Raw genomic sequence first — 22,121 nt, 5'->3', positions numbered from 1 at the left:
TATTAAAAGTCAAACTTAGAGGCTTTCTCTTATTCATGGCACTAACCAATGGATAATAGAAATGCACAAGATTGTGTGTTTTTCAGTTTTGACTGTGCAAGAGAGATCAATATTTAGTTTTTAACTAAAATGTTCTCTCTACAAAGCCTCCTTTGAGACCTTCAGTCAGATGCCATCCCGATGATCTGACTTGTTTGCCTGTGCCTTTTTTTTGCCATAGATTGTGAGTTTCTTTTATGGGTAATCATTGTAGCTAATATTTATTGAAGATTGTCTTATCTGCCAGGTTTCCTGGTAAGTGTTTTAAAGGGATTGTCTCATTTGTTCAACAATGCTTTGAGGTGGTACTATTATTCTATTATTTTACGAATAAGGGCAAATTCACGCAGCTGGTAAAGATAGAGTCTGCCTGGAATCCAAGGCCATGTCATAAGCATGACCCCGTACTGTCTCTAGGCAGAGGTAGAGGCCATCTCTTATCCCTCCTTGCCACCCCAGTGCACCCAACTGAATGCCTGGAACAGGGAGGTGCTCAGTCAGTGCTGCTAGGTATTGAGTAGAGCAGAAATGCCAGGGTCATGAGCACCCTTTCTGTAAATGACTGGTGTCTGACCTCTCTGCTATCAAGAGGAGGAGGGTGCTGGGGCAAACACATTCCTCTGGCTTGTACTTCTCTCTGTCCTATGTCATTTGTGCTGCTTCCTTACTGCTCTTTCTTTCTTTTCTTTCTCATGCTCTAACGGCAGCATGAGGATTAGAAGTTACAGCTTAGTGCACACAAATGGGAAATGAGAAGAAGAGTGAATAAACGTGGAATCCAGAGAAAAAGAGATTAAAATTTATGTGTAGAGAAATATTTAACCAGATAAATCAAGCTGTTATCCATAATTGGCAAATTACAAAGTCCAGGTCTGAGTTGTGGATTAGTGCCCATTTCTCTCTGATTTGATATAGTTTGAGAATAAACTTGTGGGTCAGGCTAAAGACACCAGATCACATGTGTAGAACTGAGCATTACTCAAGCAAATAAAATATCTGTGCAACATATCTGTTTCATGTAATCGAGCAGGAAAGGGTCTGCAAGAATCCATCCGCCTCCTGGCCTGCAGAAAGAACAGAAACATGAGCACAGCAGGAAAAGTAAGCATTTTTTTTACTTTTGAAAATATATTCTCATTATATAGTTCACAAAGAGAAGCAATATTTAATGAATAATTTAAAATTTATATCTAAATTAAAAACTATATAAACTGAAATATAACATAGAATATATGCTTTGTTATGCAATGTATATTGAATCAGAATTTAAATAGGCTGTTGCTAAATATCGTTAAAAGAATATGTAACTTTTGTACCTATTAAAGTCTTTATTTACTATATTAGATAAATGGGCAGTAGTTACAGCCAATCATGAATAATTTGAAAATCTGAAGTTAGAAATATTTTTAATCAATAATTTACTGTTGTATTGAGAAGCCATAACTTAAACGTTATTGTTTTATAATCATATTTTTATTTTTATGAACACAGGAGGAAAGTTAATTCTGACAAGTTTTATTGATCTCAAAGCATTAGAATCATCAAGGATAAGCAAGCCAACATCAACATGCAAATTCTAATTTTAAAGGGTCCTATGATGGCTCAATGCAGGAAATTTCCACAGAAATCTTAAAGAAAAATATCTTCTCCATACAAAAGTCAACATGATTTTATCAAAAATTAATACTGATACAGTTTGAATCACTTATTACTAGTAGGAACAGGGATATTTGGTTCCAGGTCTTCCATAGATCTTTTTACCTCTTCAATGTGCTTATAAGTGCAGAGAAATGCATGTGATCATACAATATAATCAATTCACATTAACTGCTCAGTCCCAAAAAGTGCTCAGTACTTTTGTTGTGTTAGGAGTGGAACACACACTCTAATATTTTGCTATAACACAATTGAAAGTTTCTGAGATTTCTACACACCCTGTGTTATATAACAGGCCTATGATTTTTTGGAAACACAAGAGGGCCAATTGTCAGTTTTTTTCATTTCAACTCTCTTTATTTTCATTTGTTACTGATTAGCATTTACAATGGTGAATTACATTCCAAATGAATAAAAGTTAGGAAAAATTAAAAATAAATTTGTCAAAACTCAGTTTGAAAGAAATAATGAGTTCAGAAAGCAAATGAGTAAACCGAATGTATTCATGAAAATAGTAAATGCTAAGCAATCGGCTCTTCCCCCTCTGGGGCAACATCCATAGCTTTCAGCTTCGTGGTAACACTTCACCTGTTTGTTCTTCCTGCATTATATTTTCCTCACATGCAAAACGGCAATCATAATAATCCCTACTTTATAAGATAGTTGTGAGAATGTAATAAATTAATATTCCTTAGCACTTAGGATAGTGTCTGGTACATAGAAGTTATTCAATACATGTTAGTCACTACTACTGATGTTGTTGTTACATAAGATTTGATTAATTGCTTATTACCATGGGATGGTGAAAAAATAAAGTTGGATTGTCTTAATTTTCTGGGCAGCAGACTTTCTGACTTTGCAAAAATTAGTCAGTTGCTAAGTCAAATGAGCCTCAAATTTGCCATCGTAAAATAGACCAATAGCTTAATAATACTGCCCTGTGGGCTTTAGAGATCAAGTATGTAATTCATTCTGCATTGGCCACAATGTGCCTGCCCATTAAATGAACACCTGATAATCAGGACCTATGTACTATTAGTGCATTATTTCTAAGTACTCTCATATTTATTGACCATGGCAAGCACCTCAGCAGAGTAGGAGAATTTGACATATAAATAATGAAAATTAATTTGCAAAAGCATACATTTCAATTGACCTTTTAAAACCATATTTGTAATTATGAATTATACATTCATAATTACAATTACTATAGAATTATCTATCTAGAAAAAAGCTCTCAAATGTATAAACTTTGTAGCAATGAAGACAGATTTTACCAGTATGTTACATTCTCTAGTACTAAAAATATGTGTTCAACTTTAATTTTGAAGGACATCTATGGATAAACTATGCTAGATTAAAAAGTCAAACACACAGTTATTCCATTTTTAAATATATATGTGAGTATGTGGGCAAGAGTGTGTGTGTGTGTGTGTGTGTGTGTGTGTGTACAGCTGTAACCTCTGTGATTTTTGGCTCACATCTAATCTGGAGAAAAAAAATAGCTACACATAAATTAGAGAAGAAACTAGAGCTGCCAAAGCTCACTTTCAAATGAGTCATGCAAACTAGTAGCACACGGAAGTAGTGGGGAGAGAAATCGGAGGAGGAGGACAGGCAAGGAGAAAGAGAAGTCACCTATGCAGGGAGGCAAGTATGCACTGGAATCATAAAGTCTGGTTGTTTGCGGCTTATGCAGAGACTTGAGCAAGAGAGCAATCGATTTTATGTGACCAGACAGTGATCCTATCCGTGAAATATTTGTGATTTAAAACTTTATTGCAAGCCAACAGTTGTGGGCAAACAACCAATTTCAGGACTGCATTAGGAAATATCACAAATAAACAACCCTTGGAAAAAGAAACAACATAAGGATGACTTAAAAGAACATATTCCATTTTATCTCAATGCCTCATTACAGTTAATTCTATTTATGTTTCCTTATGTTATTACTTTACACATTTTAAAAAGGTATTTCCATTCTCTTTGCAAATCAGAAGTTGTCCTTTTTTATATAACATTTATCAGATTTCAGACAGGGGGCTAGATGTTGCACATAAAAAGATAAAAGTCACAGTCCCTGACTTCAAGAGTGGGTAAGCACTTGTGTAATCTTTCTGTTCAATTTCCAGGTAATAAAATGCAAAGCAGCTGTGCTATGGGAGATAAAGAAACCCTTTTCCCTTGAGGAGGTGGAGGTAGCAGCCCCTAAGGCTCATGAAGTCCGTATAAAGGTGAAACACTTTTTTCTCTTCTATTGAATTTTAAGTATAAGAAAATTCAGAGAATAGTACAAATGGAAATAACAAAAAGTTTATTTAGTAGCACTTTTTAGCCCAGCCAGTGTGGCTCAGTGGTTGAGCGTTGACCTATGAACCAGAAGGTCATGGTTGATTCCCAGTCAGAGCATAACCCCAGGTTGTGAGGTTGATCCCTAGTATGGGCATGCAGGAAGCAGCCAACCAATGATTCTCTCTCATCATTGATGTTTCTATCTCTAGCCCTCTCCCTTCCTCTCTGAAATCAATACAAATATATATATTTTAAAAGAAGCACTTTAAAAAAAATACTCATGCAAGGATATGTTTGTTTATTGATTTGAAAGAGAGAGAAAATAGGAGAGAGAGAGAGAGAGAGAGAGAGAGAGAGAGAGAGAGAGAGAGAGAGAGCTGTGAGAGAAACATCGCATCAATCCGTTGCCTTGCCTTCCGTACATGCCCCAACCAGGATCGAATCAGAAACCTAGGTAAGTGCCCTAGTAATCCAAACAGTGGAATTACATTTCTTGTCAAGGAAATATAAAAATACAAGTTGTTAAACTTTCAAAAATAGAATAGATAGTATGTACAGTATAATCCTAATGTCAACCTCAATAAAGAGGTAAACTGAGTCAAGCTCAAAATGATGAAAAAGATGAATTTATTGAAGAATAACTTGAATACCTTTTATTTCTCCTTCTTGGTTAGCACTTTCAATGTTGAATAGGAAAGGTGAAAATGGGCATCCCTGTCTTGTTCCCTATTCTTAGGGGAAATGGTCTTACTTAGTATTTGCCCACTGAGTATGATGTTGCTGTAGGTTTGTCATATAAGGCTTTCATTATGTTGAGATATGATTCCTTTATCCCCACTTTGCTGAGAGTTTTATATCAAAAAGGGGTGTTGGACTTTGTCAAGTGCTTTTTCTGCAGCAATTGATATAATCATGTGGTTTTTACCTTTCAATTTGTTTATGTGATTTATCATATTTATTGATTTGCGGATACTGTACCAGCATCCTTGGAATAAATCCCACTTGGTCATGGCGTATGATCTTTTTAATGTATTGCTGGATTCGATTTGCTAATATTTTGTTGAGGATTTTAGCATCTATATTCATCAGGAATATTGGCCTATCATTGTCTTTATTTACAGCATCTGATCTGGTTTGGGGACTAGGGTAATGCTGGCATCATAGAAAGAGCTTGGAAGTGTTCTTTCCTCTTGAATTTTTAAAAATAGTCTGAGGAAGATTGGTATAAGTCCTTCTTCAAATCTTCGTAAAACTCCCCTGTGAAGCTGTCCAGAACTGGAGAAGATGAAGTAAAATAGTCACTTTTTGCAGATGACATGATATTATACATAGAAAAACCTTAAAGACTCCATTAAAAAAAACTAAATTTAATAAAGGATTTTGGCAACATAGCAGGATACAAAATTTACACCCAGATATCTATGGCTTGTTTAGACACCAATAATGAACTCAAGAAAGAGAAACTAAAAAACAATCCCATTTACCATTGCACCAAAAAACTAAGTTTATACCTAGGAATAAACTTAACTAAAGTGGTAATAGGTAATTGGACAGATACATGCAAAAAGATGAAACTAGACCACCAACTTACACCATACACAAAAACAAACTCAAAATGGATAAAGGACCTAAACATAAGATGGGAAACCACAAAAATCTTAGAAGAATCCATAGGCAGCAAAATATCAGACATATATCATAGCAATCTGTTTACCGATATAGCTCCTAGGACAATGGAAACAAAGGAGAAAATAAAAGGGACTACATCAAATTAAAAGCCTTCTGCACAGCAAAAGAAGCCATCAACAAAACAACAAGAAAGCCCACTACATGGGAGAACATATTTCCCAACATTATATCTGATAAGGACTTAATCACCAAAATTTATAGGGAACTTACACAACTTAACAAAAGGAAGCTAAAAATCTAATGAAAAAATGGGCAAAGGACCTAAATAGACACTTTTTGAAAGTGGACATGCAAAAGGCCAAGAGACATACGAAAACATGCTCAAAGTCACTAATCATCTGAGAGACGCAAATCAAAACAACAATGAGGTACCATCTCACACCTGTCAGAATGGCTATCATCATCAAGTCAAAAAGTGAAAAGTGTGGGCCAGGATATGGAGTAAAAGGAACTCTTCTGCACTGCTGGTGGGAATGCAGACTGGTGCAGCCACTGTGGAAAACAGTATGGAGTTCCCTCAAAAAATTAAAAATGGAACTTCCATTTGACCCAGTGATCCCACTTCTAGGAGTATATCCCTAGAAGCTAGAAACACCAATCAGAAAGGATATATGCACCCCTATGTTCATAGCAGCACAATTCACCATAGCTAAGATCTGGAAACAGCCTAAGTGCCCATCAGCAGATGAGTGGATTAAAGACCAGTGGTACATCTACACAATGCCATTTGTGGAATACAATGAACAACATAAACTGATGAACAAAAATAGAACCAGAGACAAACTGATTGTCATACCTCAGAGGGTAGGAAGGGGAGGGGGGTGTTAAGAGATCAACCAAAGACTTGTTGCATGCATTTAAGCATAATCAATGGACACAGACAGTAGAGGGGAGAGGGCATGTGCTAGGGGACAGGAGTGGCCAGGGAGAGGTCAATGGGGTGGGGGGGAGGAGACATATGTAATACTTTCAACAATAAAGAATTTAAAAACAAAACAAAGCAAAACGAATAACAGTAGTTGTAATTTGGAACATTCAAATTGTAGAAAGCTATAGGGCAGTCCTTTGAGGGTTTGAGGTAGGCTATACTTACAGGCAGGAAATTTAAAGAGGGAAGAGTTCAGTTATAGTCTATTAAAATGTATATATTTTTTATGAGAGTATCTTTTATTATTATATAATACTCTTTTTGTCTCATTTAATTAGTTTGGGCCTTGAATTCTCCTTAATCTGATAATAATATAGCAGCCATGTATTCTTTTGTTTTTATTTCATTAAACAATTTTTCATCATTGAAACAAAAGCAAATCCAGTAATACAGACAAAGCTCAATTCAGCTTAAAATGTGAGATGAATCCCACCAGAGTTATTTTAGTTCAAAATTTCTCAAGGTTGTTATGAGGCAACTCCTGACCAATTTTCATTTAGGAAAATTCCAATATTATCAGTGTTCTGTAAATCAGGCATTTACAGGGAAACGATTTCTCAGTCCTTATGTGTCCTTCCTGATGACACATACATTAGATTTTCCTTTTTATATCCTCCAGTTCTATTGTAGATTGAAATTCTTCACACTAATGAAATTAAAAAGTATTGATGTGTTTATACAGAAAAAAAGTGCAAGATTTCAAAATCAATTAGCATTAAATGGTGGAGCTTAACTGACTTAATTTTCTTGGTTGCTAATCTATAGTTTCTACTTCTAGGAAAAAGGATGCATTCTTGTCTATTATATAAGACAAATATTTGAGAAACTTGTTTCACAGATTATTCTGAATTGTTTAAGGCAGGGAAGGAAAGAAGTGGAGGGTTTTAAACTGAGTAATCTTTTTTTTTCACTCATAAACTTTTATTTTTATTTATTTATTTTTAAATTTAAACTCTTTATTGTTTAAAATCTTACATAAGTCTCTTCCTCCCCCACCTCCCTTGACCTCTCCCTGCCCGCCCCCAAAGGACTTGTATGCATGCATAAACTGAGTAATCTTGAAGAGAAACGGGATCTTGTGTATTTGGGGAAAATAGAGATTATTAGCAAAATCCTTGAAAACTCTTCAAAAGCCCAACTTTAGAAAGCTGGGCATGTGAAGTCCATCAGAGGGCCACAGTTTTGCTGAATCTAATTATCTTCCCTTTACCCTGTAGATGGTGGCCTCAGGGGTCTGTCGGTCAGATGACCATGTGACTAGTGGAAACTTCGTCACACCTCTTCCTGTGATCGCAGGCCATGAGGCAGCCGGCATTGTGGAGAGCATTGGAGAAGGGGTGACTGCAGTAAAGCCAGGTATAGGACTCCTACTGGGAGAAAGTACTGTTCAGGACCCCAATATCACCCAGCCTGGGTGATGAAACTGAAGCAATGAGACATGCAAGACCTTGTCGAGGGCAGCAGCACAGCTAGGGCTTGAACAGAGGTCTCCTTCTTTCCTGCCTTCTTCCTGCCTCAGACGTGTATGCATTCATGCACTCCTGTGTTCTCTCCTTCAGCAGGAATTTGTTGAGCGCCTGCTATCTGTCAGGCACCAGGTTAGATCCTGGGATACATGAGGATCAAAAAGGACCCACTCCCTGAGGTCATAATCAAATAACTTCCATTTCAGTGTCGCTGAGCACTGTTTTCTCTCAGGTCCAAAAAAAAAAGCTACAAATGGGACACAGGAAAAACATATAAGTCTGTGTCCTGAGCCTATAGGTCAGTGCATGGGAACTGTTCAGTGCTGACTTCCCAGGGTGGGGAGCCTGGGGCTCTGACTGAATCAACATGATCTCCTCTAGGTGGGAAGTGGAACCCATTCACTGGGTTTCCCTTCCACTATGGCCTGCCTTCTTGAGCACAGAATGAATGAAACAGAGTAGTTAGAAGGCAAGGAGAGGCCTGGCAGAAGACCCCTGAAATGAACAATATCTGTTTTACTACATTAAACCATGGCTAACTGTGACTGGTTACAGGGTACTAGTTGATCCTTAACATTTATTTTGTCTTAATTTTATTGTGCATTAATATAGATAAATATTCTTAGAGGTAAAGAGTGAATAACTATAAAATGTTCATGCTATTATCTCCATATAAAGTTTATCTATTAAATATTATGGTCTAACCATTTTGGTGGGTTTTGTGGATATGTAGGAGAACTAGTTGAAAACAAAAATCATGTTAGCCAGTAGATTTGACCTGCCCCATTACCAAATACTTATTTAACTTGTTGACAGAAAACATTAAAATATATGGTCTGGTTTGAGTTTCAGCTCTTAGTATTTCCTTTACTTAGAAATAAATTAACAATAAATAACACTTTTACTTTTCACTCTGGTTCCCTCCAACATAGCAGGCAAAATAAATAATTCACAAATTAAGTTATCAGCTAAAAACATTTAAAAATGAATTCTCATCCTAAAAGAAAGTGCCTAACTCGTTGAGGGTTGAGATTTTTAAAGGAATTTCTTTAATTCTTTTTTCTCACATTTTTGTTACGTTTTCTTTGGGGAAAAACCCCCTAAAAATTAAAAAATAGAAAGTCATTTATTAGTAAAAATAAGCAGTCACTTTGAAAAGCCAGGAATGGTTGTCAAAATTCTCATTTTTTACTGTAACTGAAACTATTAGAAAATAATGGCTTTCCCAACATCTAGTGAAACTATGGCAGCCTCTCATTACTAAAATTTATAAATGTACTTACACTAAGAACATTTAAGACTTAATTCTTAAGGGTTAAATGAAATGTGTATAAAACTATCTAGAGAAAGGGCATGGAGAAAAAGATAACTATTAATGCAGTGGAAATACTTTAAAATCCACGGTTGTTCCCACAGTCACATGTCCTCTTTGGCAATCTTCAGGCACATACAAACCCAAACCAATAACAATGCTGCCAGCAATGTCTAATGACATCATGGTGACCGGATCCTGTTTCTGAGAGACTATTGAAAGGCAACTGCCTCTAATACATAGCCATAAGCTTTGAGTGCTTGCTCTATTAATTCCTGGGTAGAAATTTAATAAGAATTTGCTTTTTCCCCATTCCAGGTGATAAAGTCATCCCACTCTTTACTCCCCAGTGTGGAAAATGCAGTGTTTGTAAACATCCAGGAAGCAACTTCTGTGCAAAAAATGAGTAAGTTTCCATGACTCTCCTGACAAGCCAATGAATTTGCACACTGTTATGCACGTGTCTCATGCCCTTGTGTGTCTGTGTGTTGCACTGGCCAGTCTGAGCATGCCTCGCGGGACCATGCAGGATGGTACCACCAGGTTCACCTGCAAAGGGAAGTCCATCAACCACTTCCTTAGCACCAGCACCTTCTCCCAGTACACAGTGGTGGACGAGATCTCAGTGGTCAAAATCGATGCAGCCGCACCTCTAGAGAAAGTCTGTCTGATTGGCTGTGGATTCACAACTGGCTATGGGTCTGCCATCGAAGTTGCCAAGGTAAGAATGACAACGGATGACAAAGCAGTTGCACTTGGGTTGTCAGAAACAAAAAGGAAAGTGATTTCTCATAATAATCCAGGCAATTCTTCATAAATTTACTGTCAGCTTTCCCGCCTTCCCACTACCACAACATTGATATACGCCACAGAATTTAGAGTGTCAATTATGAGTAGAAAAATGTCCTCAGATGAGAAAAACAAAAACAAAAAGTGCCCTCAGAAAAAATTAAGAGCATATCCTAGAAATTTAATCTGTTTATAACAAATGAAAATGCTGTTGATAACTAATGAAGAAAAGGTAAAGGTGCCATTTTCAATCATTATTTTTCTGTATTTGTTCTTTATGGGATTACTAAATTTCAGAGCTGAGGCCTCATTTAGTCATTCATTCTACTGTGAGTCAGCACACACATGCACCAGGCACAGGAAGTTCTGCTGGGTCCTGAGGCAGCAAAAGTAAATGAAATGAAAGAGTTGCCTTTGAGGAGCATCTAGTCCAGGGGTGGGCAAACTTTTTGACTCGAGGGCCACAGTGGGTTCTTAAACTGGACCGGAGGGCTGGAACAAAAGGATGGATGGAGTGTTTGTGTGAACTAATATAAATTCAAAGTAAACATCATTACATAAAAGGGTACGGTCTTTTTTTTTTTTTTTTAGTTTTATTCATTTCAAACGGGCCGGATCCGGCCCTCGGGCCGTAGTTTGCCCACGGCTGATCTAGTCCATGACCCGCTATTCCCAGAATTAGGACCAGCAGTAGATTCCAAAGCCTTACCTGTTACGCCTCCAGACCAAGCATCACCAACTTATCTGCTCTGTGGAACCCTATGAGGAAAGCAAGAAAGCTGAGGTGATGTATTATGCATTTTTTCCACTCATTAGGGGATCTCACTGCTTCATCTCCTCCCCTGTCATGGACAAACACACACACACACACACACACACACACACACACACACACACACACCATAGAGGTGGTAGCTTTGAAGGAGAAATTCTTTAAGAGTCTCTCTTCACAAACAGTTAGAAATCTAGTAGGCCCAGATCCAAAATGCTACTTGCCCTAAATCTTATGGCTGTGACTCACATAGCATGTCTTTTAAAAAACTCTTGCTGAATATTAAACCACTCATATATATAAAAGGCTAATATGCTAAGTATCCATCCGGGTAATGACATCAAATAGCAATGCCTGGCTTCCTCTCCCTAGCTACTATCCTCCTTGGAGTTTCTTCAGCCCAGGAACATGGCTTGCTTTATAGCCGGGTGGAAAAATTTTACACTGTCATCAAATGTTTGTGAAGCTTTTTCCTGTGCCTCATCGCATTTGATTCTCACAGAAGTCCTGGAGTAGGTAGATAGGAAGCCCAGTGGAATCCTATTTTCTTTTCATTCCCCAGAAAATGGAGATTTAGAAAGCTTAGAAACTTTACCCGACTAAAAAGAAGTAAGAAATGGTGGACCTTGAAAATGTCTTAGGTTTTCTCACTGCACAGAATATAGTCAAACACTGCTACAGTTAAATATTTTACCCATTGTTCTCGCTGTGTGATCTACAATAATAATCTGCTTTGTGTTGATATTTACTGCTGTGTTGCTGACAATTACCTGAAAAAGAAGTTGGGATGCTTCATTGGGCTGGAAAAAGTTTAGCTAAATCAGAAAGCAGGTCTAATTAAGCAAGTTTATTCTATATCTATAAAAGGCTAAATTAACTCATGCACATGCAATCCATATAAAGCTCTCCTAGAACCAATTGCATGCATGTGTCTCCATCTGTCATTGTCGATTGTGAATTTGGTTGACACTTATATTATAGAGGAAGGGAGAATAGCAATATTAAAATATTTCTTGTAATTTCCTTTCAATGTGCACAAATTTGTGCACCAGGCCACTAATCTACAGTAATAAAAGAGAAACATGCAAATTGGTGTCACTTCACTATGCCTGCCAGCCAATCAGATGAGTATGCAAATTAACCCAACAGAGATGGCAGTTAATTTGCATACACCGGCACGGAGCGAAGACTGAAGGCTCCGGCCGAGTGAAGACTGAAGACTGAAGACTGAAGAGGCTTGGCTTCTCCGCTAAGGCCGCAGAGGAGAAATAAAACCTTGCTGCAGCTGCAGCAGAGAAGCCAAGTGGCCATGGAGCTGGAGGCTTAGGTTGCCCCCAGCAATGGAGGAAGGGAGAGAAAAACACGCAGGCACAGCCAGGAGCCTGAGAGATCAACACACACAGGCTGCCTGCGCCAAGCCTCCGACGCGGCTGGGGCAGGTCATCAGTGAACATATACACACACACACACACACACACACACACACACACACACGGAGCCTGCTCCGAGCCTCCGCTGCCAGACGGTGGCTTAGGCCACTGAGGGCTCCTGGACTGTGAGAGGGGCCAGGCTGGGCTGAGGGACCCCCAACCCTCAGTGCACAAATTTCATGCACTGGGCCTCTAGTAATATATAGTTACCTGCATTTTAAAACCACAGCCACAAGCCTCACATTTTTTTTTTTTTAAGTAAAGTAAAAAGTGATGTTGTACTCCAGAGAATGCTTGATTACTTGGGACAGAAGGAATATTTTACCCACACTGAAGGCTGACTCCTATCGCTGACTAGGTGTATTAAACAGTCCCTAGCCAATTTCAACAACTGAGAGCACATGTTTTTCAAATTCGGTGACTCTAGCACTAAGTCCCTTGTGCAATTGCCTTGTCTGTTTGAGCAGGTGGTCTAACTGAGCCTGCTCACAGAGCGGAAGGCAAGGGCACTCATGAAAAGGAATCTCATCCATTATTAAAATGTAGGCCAACTTTTATTGCATTATTGTTCATTAGTGTATTTTAAAAAGCAAAGATAAAGACCCACTAAGATCACATTGGTCTCAAGCTGTTTAAAGTTTCCAGTTCCATTTTTCCTGTTGTTAGGTTTGACTTGAAGCTGAGAATAACTCTTCTCTGCCCTACAGCTAATTTCTGTTCTCATTGTACTGGTCATGACTTCTAAAGCTAATGAAACAAGGAGTTAATCATTGAGCATTTGATTAGATTATTTTTGGTCTCATGGATTAACCTTTCCCACTTATTTCATTTCCCCAAAATTGCTTCTGTGTATGTACAATTTACCGAAGCCTGTCAGTGGATTTCAGCCCATAGATCAGTGATGGCAAACCTTTTGAGCTCGGCGTGTCAGCATTTTGAAAAACCCTAACTTAACTCTGGTGCTGTGTCACACATATAAATTTTTTGATACTTGCAATCATAGTAAAACAAAGATTTATATTTTTGATATTTATTTTATATATTTAAATGCCATTTAACAAAGAAAAATCAACCAAAAAAATAGTTCGCGTGTCACCTCTGACACGTGTGTCATAGGTTCGCCATCACTGCCCTAGATGCTCTTCAAGATGAGAGTCATTGGCATTTAGAGCTCAGAGATCATCCAACAGTGGGCTCCCAGCCTGGGCTTTCTTTCCATTGGAACCACCTGGGAACCAGGCCCCACCTGCACAGGTTCTGCTGTAATTGGCTATGGGCTGTGGCCTGGCCATTGAGAGGTTTTAAAGCTCCCCAGGGAGGGTCTAATGTCTGGCAAAGTTTGAGAACCACAGATTTAAACTCCTCAATTTAAATACGAAGCAACTGAAGCCAAAACAGGTTTTGACAGCAGGTTGGACATAGGAGTCTGAATAGTCCTGATAATGGATAAGACAGGACTCTTTCTACAACAATCATTACTTAATCCATTTTTGCATTTTCTGAAACACAGGTGACCCCAGGCTCCACCTGTGCAGTGTTTGGCCTTGGAGGAGTCGGCCTGTCGGTTGTCATGGGCTGTAAAGCGGCTGGAGCAGCCAGGATCATTGGGGTGGACATCAACAAAGACAAATATGCGAAGGCAAAGCAAGTGGGCGCCACCGAGTGCATCAGCCCACAGGACTTCAAGAAACCCATCCACGAGGTGCTGAAGGAAATGAGCGGTGGAGGTGTGGATTTTTCATTTGAAGTCGTTGGTCGGCTTGACACCATGGTATGTATGTGCCATGGAATGCCATGAAATGTGTGTTTCTGCATTCTGGAGAGTGATTTTAGGCAGCAGAATAAGAATATCATATGTACAGAATTTTTTTCTAACTATGAATAGTGACTTTTCATCTCCTAATTACTAGCTGGATTATTTAATTTATTATTATAAAAAATGTTTCATTCCATCAACTAAAAATCCTATCTCAAGGAATATTTCCCTTTTAGAGTATTAGACCACTTAAAATTTACTTTGTTAATTTTTAGTTAAAATATTCAAACTCAAGTAAATATAAATCATACAAATCCTGTTCTCAAATTGGCAAGTTTTACTTTTCCATTTCTCCTCACATTTTAAAACAAAATGGTTTAATAATTTTTATGTTTTAATGAGTTCTGATTTTTTTTTCATAAATCACAATTTGCTCAAAAGAAATAATGAGAAATTTAAGGCAAGTATCATTTTATTAACATAAAACAGGCCCCATTTTACCACAGCATACAGCACAGTGCCTGGCACACATATTAAGTGCCAAATCTATGTGTTAGACTGAATACTTTTAAAAGCCAACAGATTTTTTTCACCAAAAAGTATAAGAAATACATATCTATGGATTACATGAATTAATGCATGTAAAATACTTAGCACAGTGCCACTTGTCAATGGAAAGCTCTTAATAAATATCTGGTGCTACTGATAGGAAGTAATGTTTTCAGTGATGCAGTGGTTCCATCATCTCTACAACATACATAACATTACTTTCAAATAATTACAAACATGGTCAGTTACCATGAGGAAGAATCTCCAGCTAAATGCCTTCCAATTCCTCTTGTGGGATTGGATTGTTACTTTATTTGAAGACACCAAATGTCTGATAACCACATGTCTGGAGGTCATCTGGTTTTCCAGATGTATATACTCCAAAATCAAAGGATTAATCTTATCTAGTAAAGAGGGAATATGCAAATTGACTATCACGCTGTAAAGGTCAAGATGACTGCACCCACAGTGGAGGCCAAGTTCCCATAATGAGCCTTAACGAGCAATCAGCAGGGACCTGAGGCTGTGCTCCCAACCTGGTGGGGCTTGACAGGGCACCTCAGGCCGTGCCCCCCACCTTGGCGCCAGGCCAGGGGACCTCAGGCAGTGTCCCCTACCCTGGCACCGGGCTGGGGGACCTATGGGCATGTCCCCCGTCCAGTAGGGCTTGACAGGGACCTCAAGGTGTGCCCCCTGGCCTGGGCCAGAGGACCTCAAGGTGCACCACCCAGCCCAGGGGAACTCAGGCCGTGCCCCCCCCACCCCAACACCAGGCCAGTTGACCTTAGTTCTCGCCCCCGCCCAGTGGGCAGGGCTTGATGGGGGTGGGGCCAGCCGGGTCTGGATCTAGCCCAATGAGGGTGGGGCTGGCCAGGTCTGGGTCTTGTGCAATTTTGAGGTACACACGGGTGGGCGAGGACTTGACTCTGGGTCCCGCGGCATGCCCCAGACTCTGACAGGAGAAAGATTTTCATGTACATTTTATTAATTTTCTTTCATCTCTGACACTTCTATTATAGAGAAAGGGCAAATAGCAATATTAAAATATTACCTCTAATTAATTCCCTTTTAATGTGCACAAATTTTGTGCACCAGGTCACTGGTCAGTATATATAGCTGGGAGATCCTGAAAAAGTGTCCTACTACAACATGTTTAAAGCCCTGACTGGAAGAGGAAGGCTTTCTTTTGGAGTTCCAGAATTATAGGTATAGTTTAAAGTAAAACCAATGCACTGTATACATTTTTGGGAGGTAAGAGCCCATTTAAAACATGTTAATTTCAGTCCAGCAGGTATATTATAAAGTGCTCACCATGATTAATCATCAGGGCAGTGCAAATCAAAATTACAGAGACAATACCTCACCACTCCTGTTAGGATGGCTGTTATCAAAGGGTCAAGAAATGGTGTTGGCAGGGGTGTGGAGAGAAGGCAACCCTTGTGCACTGTTAGTGGGAATGTAAAGTGGTTCAACATTCTGAAAAGCAGTATAAAAGGTCCTTAGAAAATTAAAAATAAAACTATGGTATGATCTAGTAACCCCACTTCTAGGTATATATCCTAAGAAAATGAAATCACTACCTCAAATAGATTTCTGCACCCCTATGTTTACTGCAGCATTATACACAATAGCCAAAATGTGAGAACAACCTAAGTGTCTGTCAACTGATGAGTGAATAAAGAAATTGTGATATGTATATGATGGCATATTATTCAGCCATAAAAAGAGGAAAATCCTGCCATTTGCAACAACATAAGTAAGGCTGGGGACATTATGCTAAGTAAAATAAGCCACACACAGACAGCCAAATACTTTATGATCTCCTTTATATGTGGAATAAAGTTGAAGTCTTAGAACCACTGAGTATAATGGTGGTTGCCAGGGCTGGGGTTGGGGTAGGAAATGAGGATATGTTGGTAAAGGGTACAAACGAGAGTTATAAGATGAGTAAAGTCGGAGGATCTAATGTACAATATAGTGATTATGGTCAATAATATTTTATTCTGTTCTTCAAGTTTGCAATGGGAATAGATCTTAAGTGTTCTTACTATAAAAAAGAAAATGGTAACCATGTGAGATAATGTCAACTTGATTGTACTAGTCATTTCATGTTGCATATGTATAGTAAATCATATTTACACCCTACAAATCATGTTGTATAGCCTACATTTATACAATTTTTATTTGGCAATTATACCTCAACAAAGCTGGAAAAAATACAGAAAAATTGTCCATATTAGAAAAGGAGAGTACTGTAGGGAACCATTAAAAAGGGAGACCATCAAGTGGACAAAAGACAAATTGTGATGATATAATTGATCTTATATCTTATTCACCATCAGAACACCTGATTTAAAGTACTGAGTTCAAAATACTATTTAATATGCAAATGAAAAATGAGTTAACCAACTCATAGATTGACTGACAATTGGGTGATGACAAAACTTTACTTTTATTTGAGGAATCAGGCTTTACATAGATATATTTGTAATAACATTTACCTCTTCATTACGTTATTAAGGAAGAATTAAGTGTACACAAATTCATTCACCCATTGTCTCATTCAAAAAGTGTTTTCTGGACATTTCCCAAAACCACAACACTATTCTGGGCATAATGGGATCCAAGAAGCCAAAGACATATAATCTCTTCCCTCCACATGTTTGCAATCCAGCAAAATCAAAATTACATACCATGTATCAGGAATGAAGACTATCAGAAAGTCCACTTCAATGATGCCAGATACTAATTTTATTCCAGGTGGCTGCCTTGGCAAGCTGCCAAGAGGCATATGGCGTAAGCGTCATTGTAGGAGTACCTCCTGATTCCCAGAATCTCTCTGTGAACCCCATGCTGCTATTGGGTGGGCGTACCTGGACAGGAGCAATTTTTGGTGGTATGTATTAGGCTTGAGGGCTGAGTTCTTTTTTTTTTAAAATTCTTTATTGTTGAAGGTATTATATGTCGCCTTTTTTCCCCATTGATTTCTCCCCGCCTTCTCCTGACACCTAGCACATGCACTCACCCCCCTACTGTCCATGTCCATTGGCTATGCTTATAAGCATGCATACGAGTCCTTTGGTTGACCTCTTACCCCTGCCCACCGCCACCCTCCTCTGCCTTCCAATAGGGCTGAATTCTTGTTAATCTCAGGATTTCTCCCCTTCATCAAGTGACAAAGCCAGGTTTTAAAAAAAGCAAAATGTTTGAAATAAATTAGTAGGCTCCAATACATCTACAGGCTCCAAATCAACTAGATGTAGAACTAATACACACATTCCCAAGACAGGCTTTTCTGGTGTCCCCATAAACTAGGGTCTTTCAGCACCACTTCTCTTTATACATGTGACTGCACAAGGCACTGAATATACCTAGTAGGACCCAGGAAATCCATAGCAATAATTCATGGTTACTCTCATTGCCCAAATCTAGACAGCTGCACATTTTGCTCCTTGCCTTTGGGAATTACCATGCATACAATAATTTCTCTGTGAGAGAGCTAATAACTAAGGACCCTAGCTTAGCTGGTCAGATTTTTTTAAGTAACAACAACAACAACACAAAGTCTAACCACTGCAAGAGGATATTGGAGCACTCGGTCTCTCACTGACCTCAGTAATAGTAGTCTGTGTACAAGTAAGTAGCCGTAGAACTTCCACTTGAATTCTATTCAGAAAGTCTCCTCTCCAGTTGTCTTACCCCTGGCTGCCTCTAACAATGATGTCATGTTCTTTTCAGGCTTTAAGAGTAAAGATTCCGTCCCCAAACTTGTGACTGACTTTATGGCTAAGAAGTATTCATTCGATCCATTAATAACCCATGTTTTACCTTTTGAGAAAATAAATGAAGCATTTGACCTGCTTCGTTCTGGAAAGAGGTAGTTTTTAAGTTTCCTTTTATGGTGGGGGTTTGATTAACAGGAAAAGAGGTGAAAGTATGAGAAAAACATTGGAGTGCCTTGGTTTTCTATTACTAGTTCAGTCTTTGCATGTGGAACATTTAAGATCATATTGTGAGAAGCTAGGAACAGTTGTTTTGCATTTCCAGTTCTGCTGAAATGAAATTACATATGTTGGTTACAGTGAATCCAAATGATCAAAGCCACTCATCCTATATAATAAAAAGGTAATATGCAAATCGACCAAACAGCGGAACTACCAGAACAGCTGCGGACCCTCGCCCCAGCCACCCACACCAGTACACAATTTTGTGCACCAGGCCTCTAGTCTTTATATACAAAATTACACTCACCCTTGCTAAGAAAAAGAATCAGAGTCCTGCTGTCATAAGCATAACCTGGAGTCACTGAAGCCTCTGCCTGGCCAGCTAAAAAGGTTGACATTAATGGCTGTAAATGTAAATTACATATAGGAGTAGGTGGAGCTACATTGGGATCATTTTAATATAATGTAACATTTAATGTAAATGTTATGTTAAATATTAATGTAATATAATATTTAATATAAATTTTAAAGGCATGAAGACCTTTTCTAAAGTATTTATTCATCAGAAGATGATTCTGAGAAAGAACATGAGTTGTAGTGTAAATATTATATGTCTGATCTTCCCAAGAATGGAGTCTCTCTAAATACAAATCAGCTTTATCTCCTTATGCTCCACTTTATCAGAGCTCTATTAAATCTTCATCATTTACTGTTACATCATTGCTTCCTTCAGACAAGATACCCGTCATCTTATAATTTGTGCAATTTTGCATTGAGGTTTAAATCCCAGCAATTTGCACCAGATGTGTGACCTAGAGCAAGTTACAAATCTCTCTAAGCATCAGTATTTTTTAAAATATATTTTATTGATTTTTTTACAGAGAGGAAGGGAGAGGGACAGAGAATCAGAAATATCAATGAGAGAGAAACATCGATCAGCTGCCTCCTGCACACTCCCCACTGGGGATGTGCCCGCAACCACGGTACATGCCCTTGACCGGAATCAAACTTGGGACCTCTCAGTTCACAGGCCAACGCTCTATCCACTGAGCAAAACTGGCCAGGGCAGCCTCAGTATTTTAAATCTTTAATATTTAATCTTTAAAGTCTGCCTCATAGCATTGTTGGGTTTAAGTGATAAAATACACATGGAGTATGTGACAAATAGCAAAAACTCATTACCCAGTCTTGTTTTCAATTAACTATTATGCCAAGCATGTAGGCTCTAAAAATGTTTTGTGAGAATCCCAATGCATAATAAAACCTAAATGACAGCCATGTTCAGGTCTGAGTTTAAGGTTGGAGAAAACACAAGACCAAACCTGGAAAAGGTGAACTATCTTTGACTTGAATGCATACGTGTGGCAATGGAGTGGCAGGAAACACAGACACCTGTTCACGGAGACACATCAAATGCCCCTTAGACTCTTACATGGAAGAGTGTGAACTACATAAATATTAAAATAATATCTTTAATTTTGTGTTTCAGTATCCGCACCGTCCTGACATTCTGAGGCCATACAAATGATGTGAAGTCATTTTTCAGACAAATATTTAAATACAAAGTGAAATTTAGATTAGCCATCAGCTGAGTAATTGAATCCAATAAACATTTCTTCTTAATCACTCCACTCACGTTGCATGGTGTCATCTTTCCCATAAAGGAAAAGGATTTCTTTGACTTCTTGCACGTTTTGTACCGTTGCCACCCTTAGTCACTGAAGCCCAGTGGAAGAGTTCTTCATTTTACTTGTCCCCAACATACATTTGATGGGCTCTTGTGCTCCAAGTCTTCTACTTCTGCCTCTACTTCCACTGCCTGTATTTTCCTTTCTATGAAATGTACCAAAGCCCAAAGGTAAAAACTGCCAGGGAAAGGGTATACTCAGACTTTTAGATGAATATGGACCAGGATGTCTAAATGCAGGAAATGTCTTAGGGAAATGTGTCACACACATTTTATATGATACAGGGGAATGTATTTATTGATTTTATACTCTTTGCTCTTAATATATAACTGTTCTTTAAAATAAAAGCAATTTCGTGCTACCTGTGATAAATGTGAGGTTCAGATATTAAATGTGAAAACTGAGCTATTCCTAGAAACTTATTTTAAAAATCTGGATTTTTACTCATGAAAGTGCTTCATTGGTTAAAACATATTAATTATTACCTTAATTATTTCTCATTAACTGAAAATGAGTCATACATAACTAAAATTTAATATGGTGGGTTAAAGTATAGGGATGAAGCAGGTGTGGATATGTAAAATGGTAACTAAGAAATGGCATAAACATCAAAAGCAATATGTTTTCTAAATGTGTGCATATATACAGATGTACAGTTTTGCTAAAATTATTTTCTATCTAGAACTTTTCTATTAACTACCATATCTTAAATCAAGCCTATAACCCTGGAATTAGTTTAATGTTTTTAAATATGTGGAAGCCTGTGGTACGTTTGTTATTGCTGTCCCACAATCAGGGGAAGGTTTGCATTTAGCTTTATCTCTAAATGTGTAATGGAAAGCTTATTCCCATAAGGAGTTTTAGCTTTCTCCAAAAGTGTATTTGTTTCCATGTCTATAATTTATTTGGTGTTGTAGAAAGGACTCCAGACTAGGACAAGCGATCCCCCACTTCTATGTGACCTCCTGTAACTTACTCAACTTCTCTGAGCCCATTTCACCCTTTATTTTTAAAAATTATTCTACTGACCCATTACAGTTCAGAAAGCTTAGATGAGATGATGCTAATTAGATAGATTTCTTAACTATGAAGTGCTGTGAAGATGTAGGGGATAGTACAATTGTTTTGTAAAAGGCTGAAGGAGCTATTGAGGGTCCAGGGAGCTTCAGAATGTCCCCTTGGGTCCATGCGGCTGGGTGCTCCAATGACTTCATATTGGTGCTGATGATGTGAGACCCAGAGGAAAAGATGGTTCTAAATACCCACATCACAATAGTGAGCATAATGTTCTGCTGGTTGTAGAAACGCCTACATCCAGCTTCATCTCCCCTACCACCCAGGATGTGGGGAGCGAGTGGAGAGCAGGATGTAGGTAGGCATGTCAGTGGCACAGTTCACCACCACGGGGTGTGTGGAGAGGTTGAGGGTGGGTGCTTTTTGTGCACTGGCTCCCTGTATACATTGACATTGGTGGGGAAGGAGACAGCTGAACTCAACATATAAAAATGGGATTCCAGACCTAACTGGTTTGGCTCAGTGGATAGAGAATTGGCCTGCAGACTCAAGGGTCCCAGGTTCGATTCTGGTCAGGGGCATTTACCTTGGTTTCGGGCACGTACCCAGTGGGGAGTGTGCAGGAGGCAGCTGAATCGATGTTTCTCTCTCATCAATGTTTCTGGCTCTCTGGCCCTCTCCCTTCCTCTCTGTAGAAAATCAATAAAATATATTTTTAAAAAATGGGACTCCCGATTGTTGGTGTCCTGATAAGCCTGGAAGGGACACATGGACCCAGAGTCCTGCTGGCCTGTAGC

General features: G+C 38.6%; 1 protein-coding gene across 1 annotated transcript; it reads left to right on the top strand.

Annotated features, from left to right (window-relative positions):
* Positions 1-707: 707 nt before the first annotated feature.
* ADH1C (alcohol dehydrogenase 1C (class I), gamma polypeptide) lies at positions 708-20,722 on the top strand. The gene is made up of 9 exons (XM_081091293.1): positions 708-1,140; positions 3,828-3,929; positions 7,822-7,960; positions 9,701-9,788; positions 9,884-10,103; positions 13,884-14,144; positions 17,439-17,574; positions 18,417-18,555; positions 20,112-20,722. Exons 1-9 carry the CDS (start codon positions 1,123-1,125, stop codon positions 20,134-20,136), a joined length of 1,128 nt encoding a protein of 375 aa, XP_080947419.1. The 5' UTR covers positions 708-1,122; the 3' UTR covers positions 20,137-20,722.
* Positions 20,723-22,121: the final 1,399 nt, after the last annotated feature.

Source organism: Myotis nattereri, assembly GCF_964212035.1.
Source record: "Myotis nattereri genome assembly, chromosome: 1".
In the NCBI taxonomy this organism is placed as follows: domain Eukaryota; kingdom Metazoa; phylum Chordata; class Mammalia; order Chiroptera; family Vespertilionidae; genus Myotis; species Myotis nattereri.
This window is presented reverse-complemented; position numbering and strand designations above follow the sequence as displayed.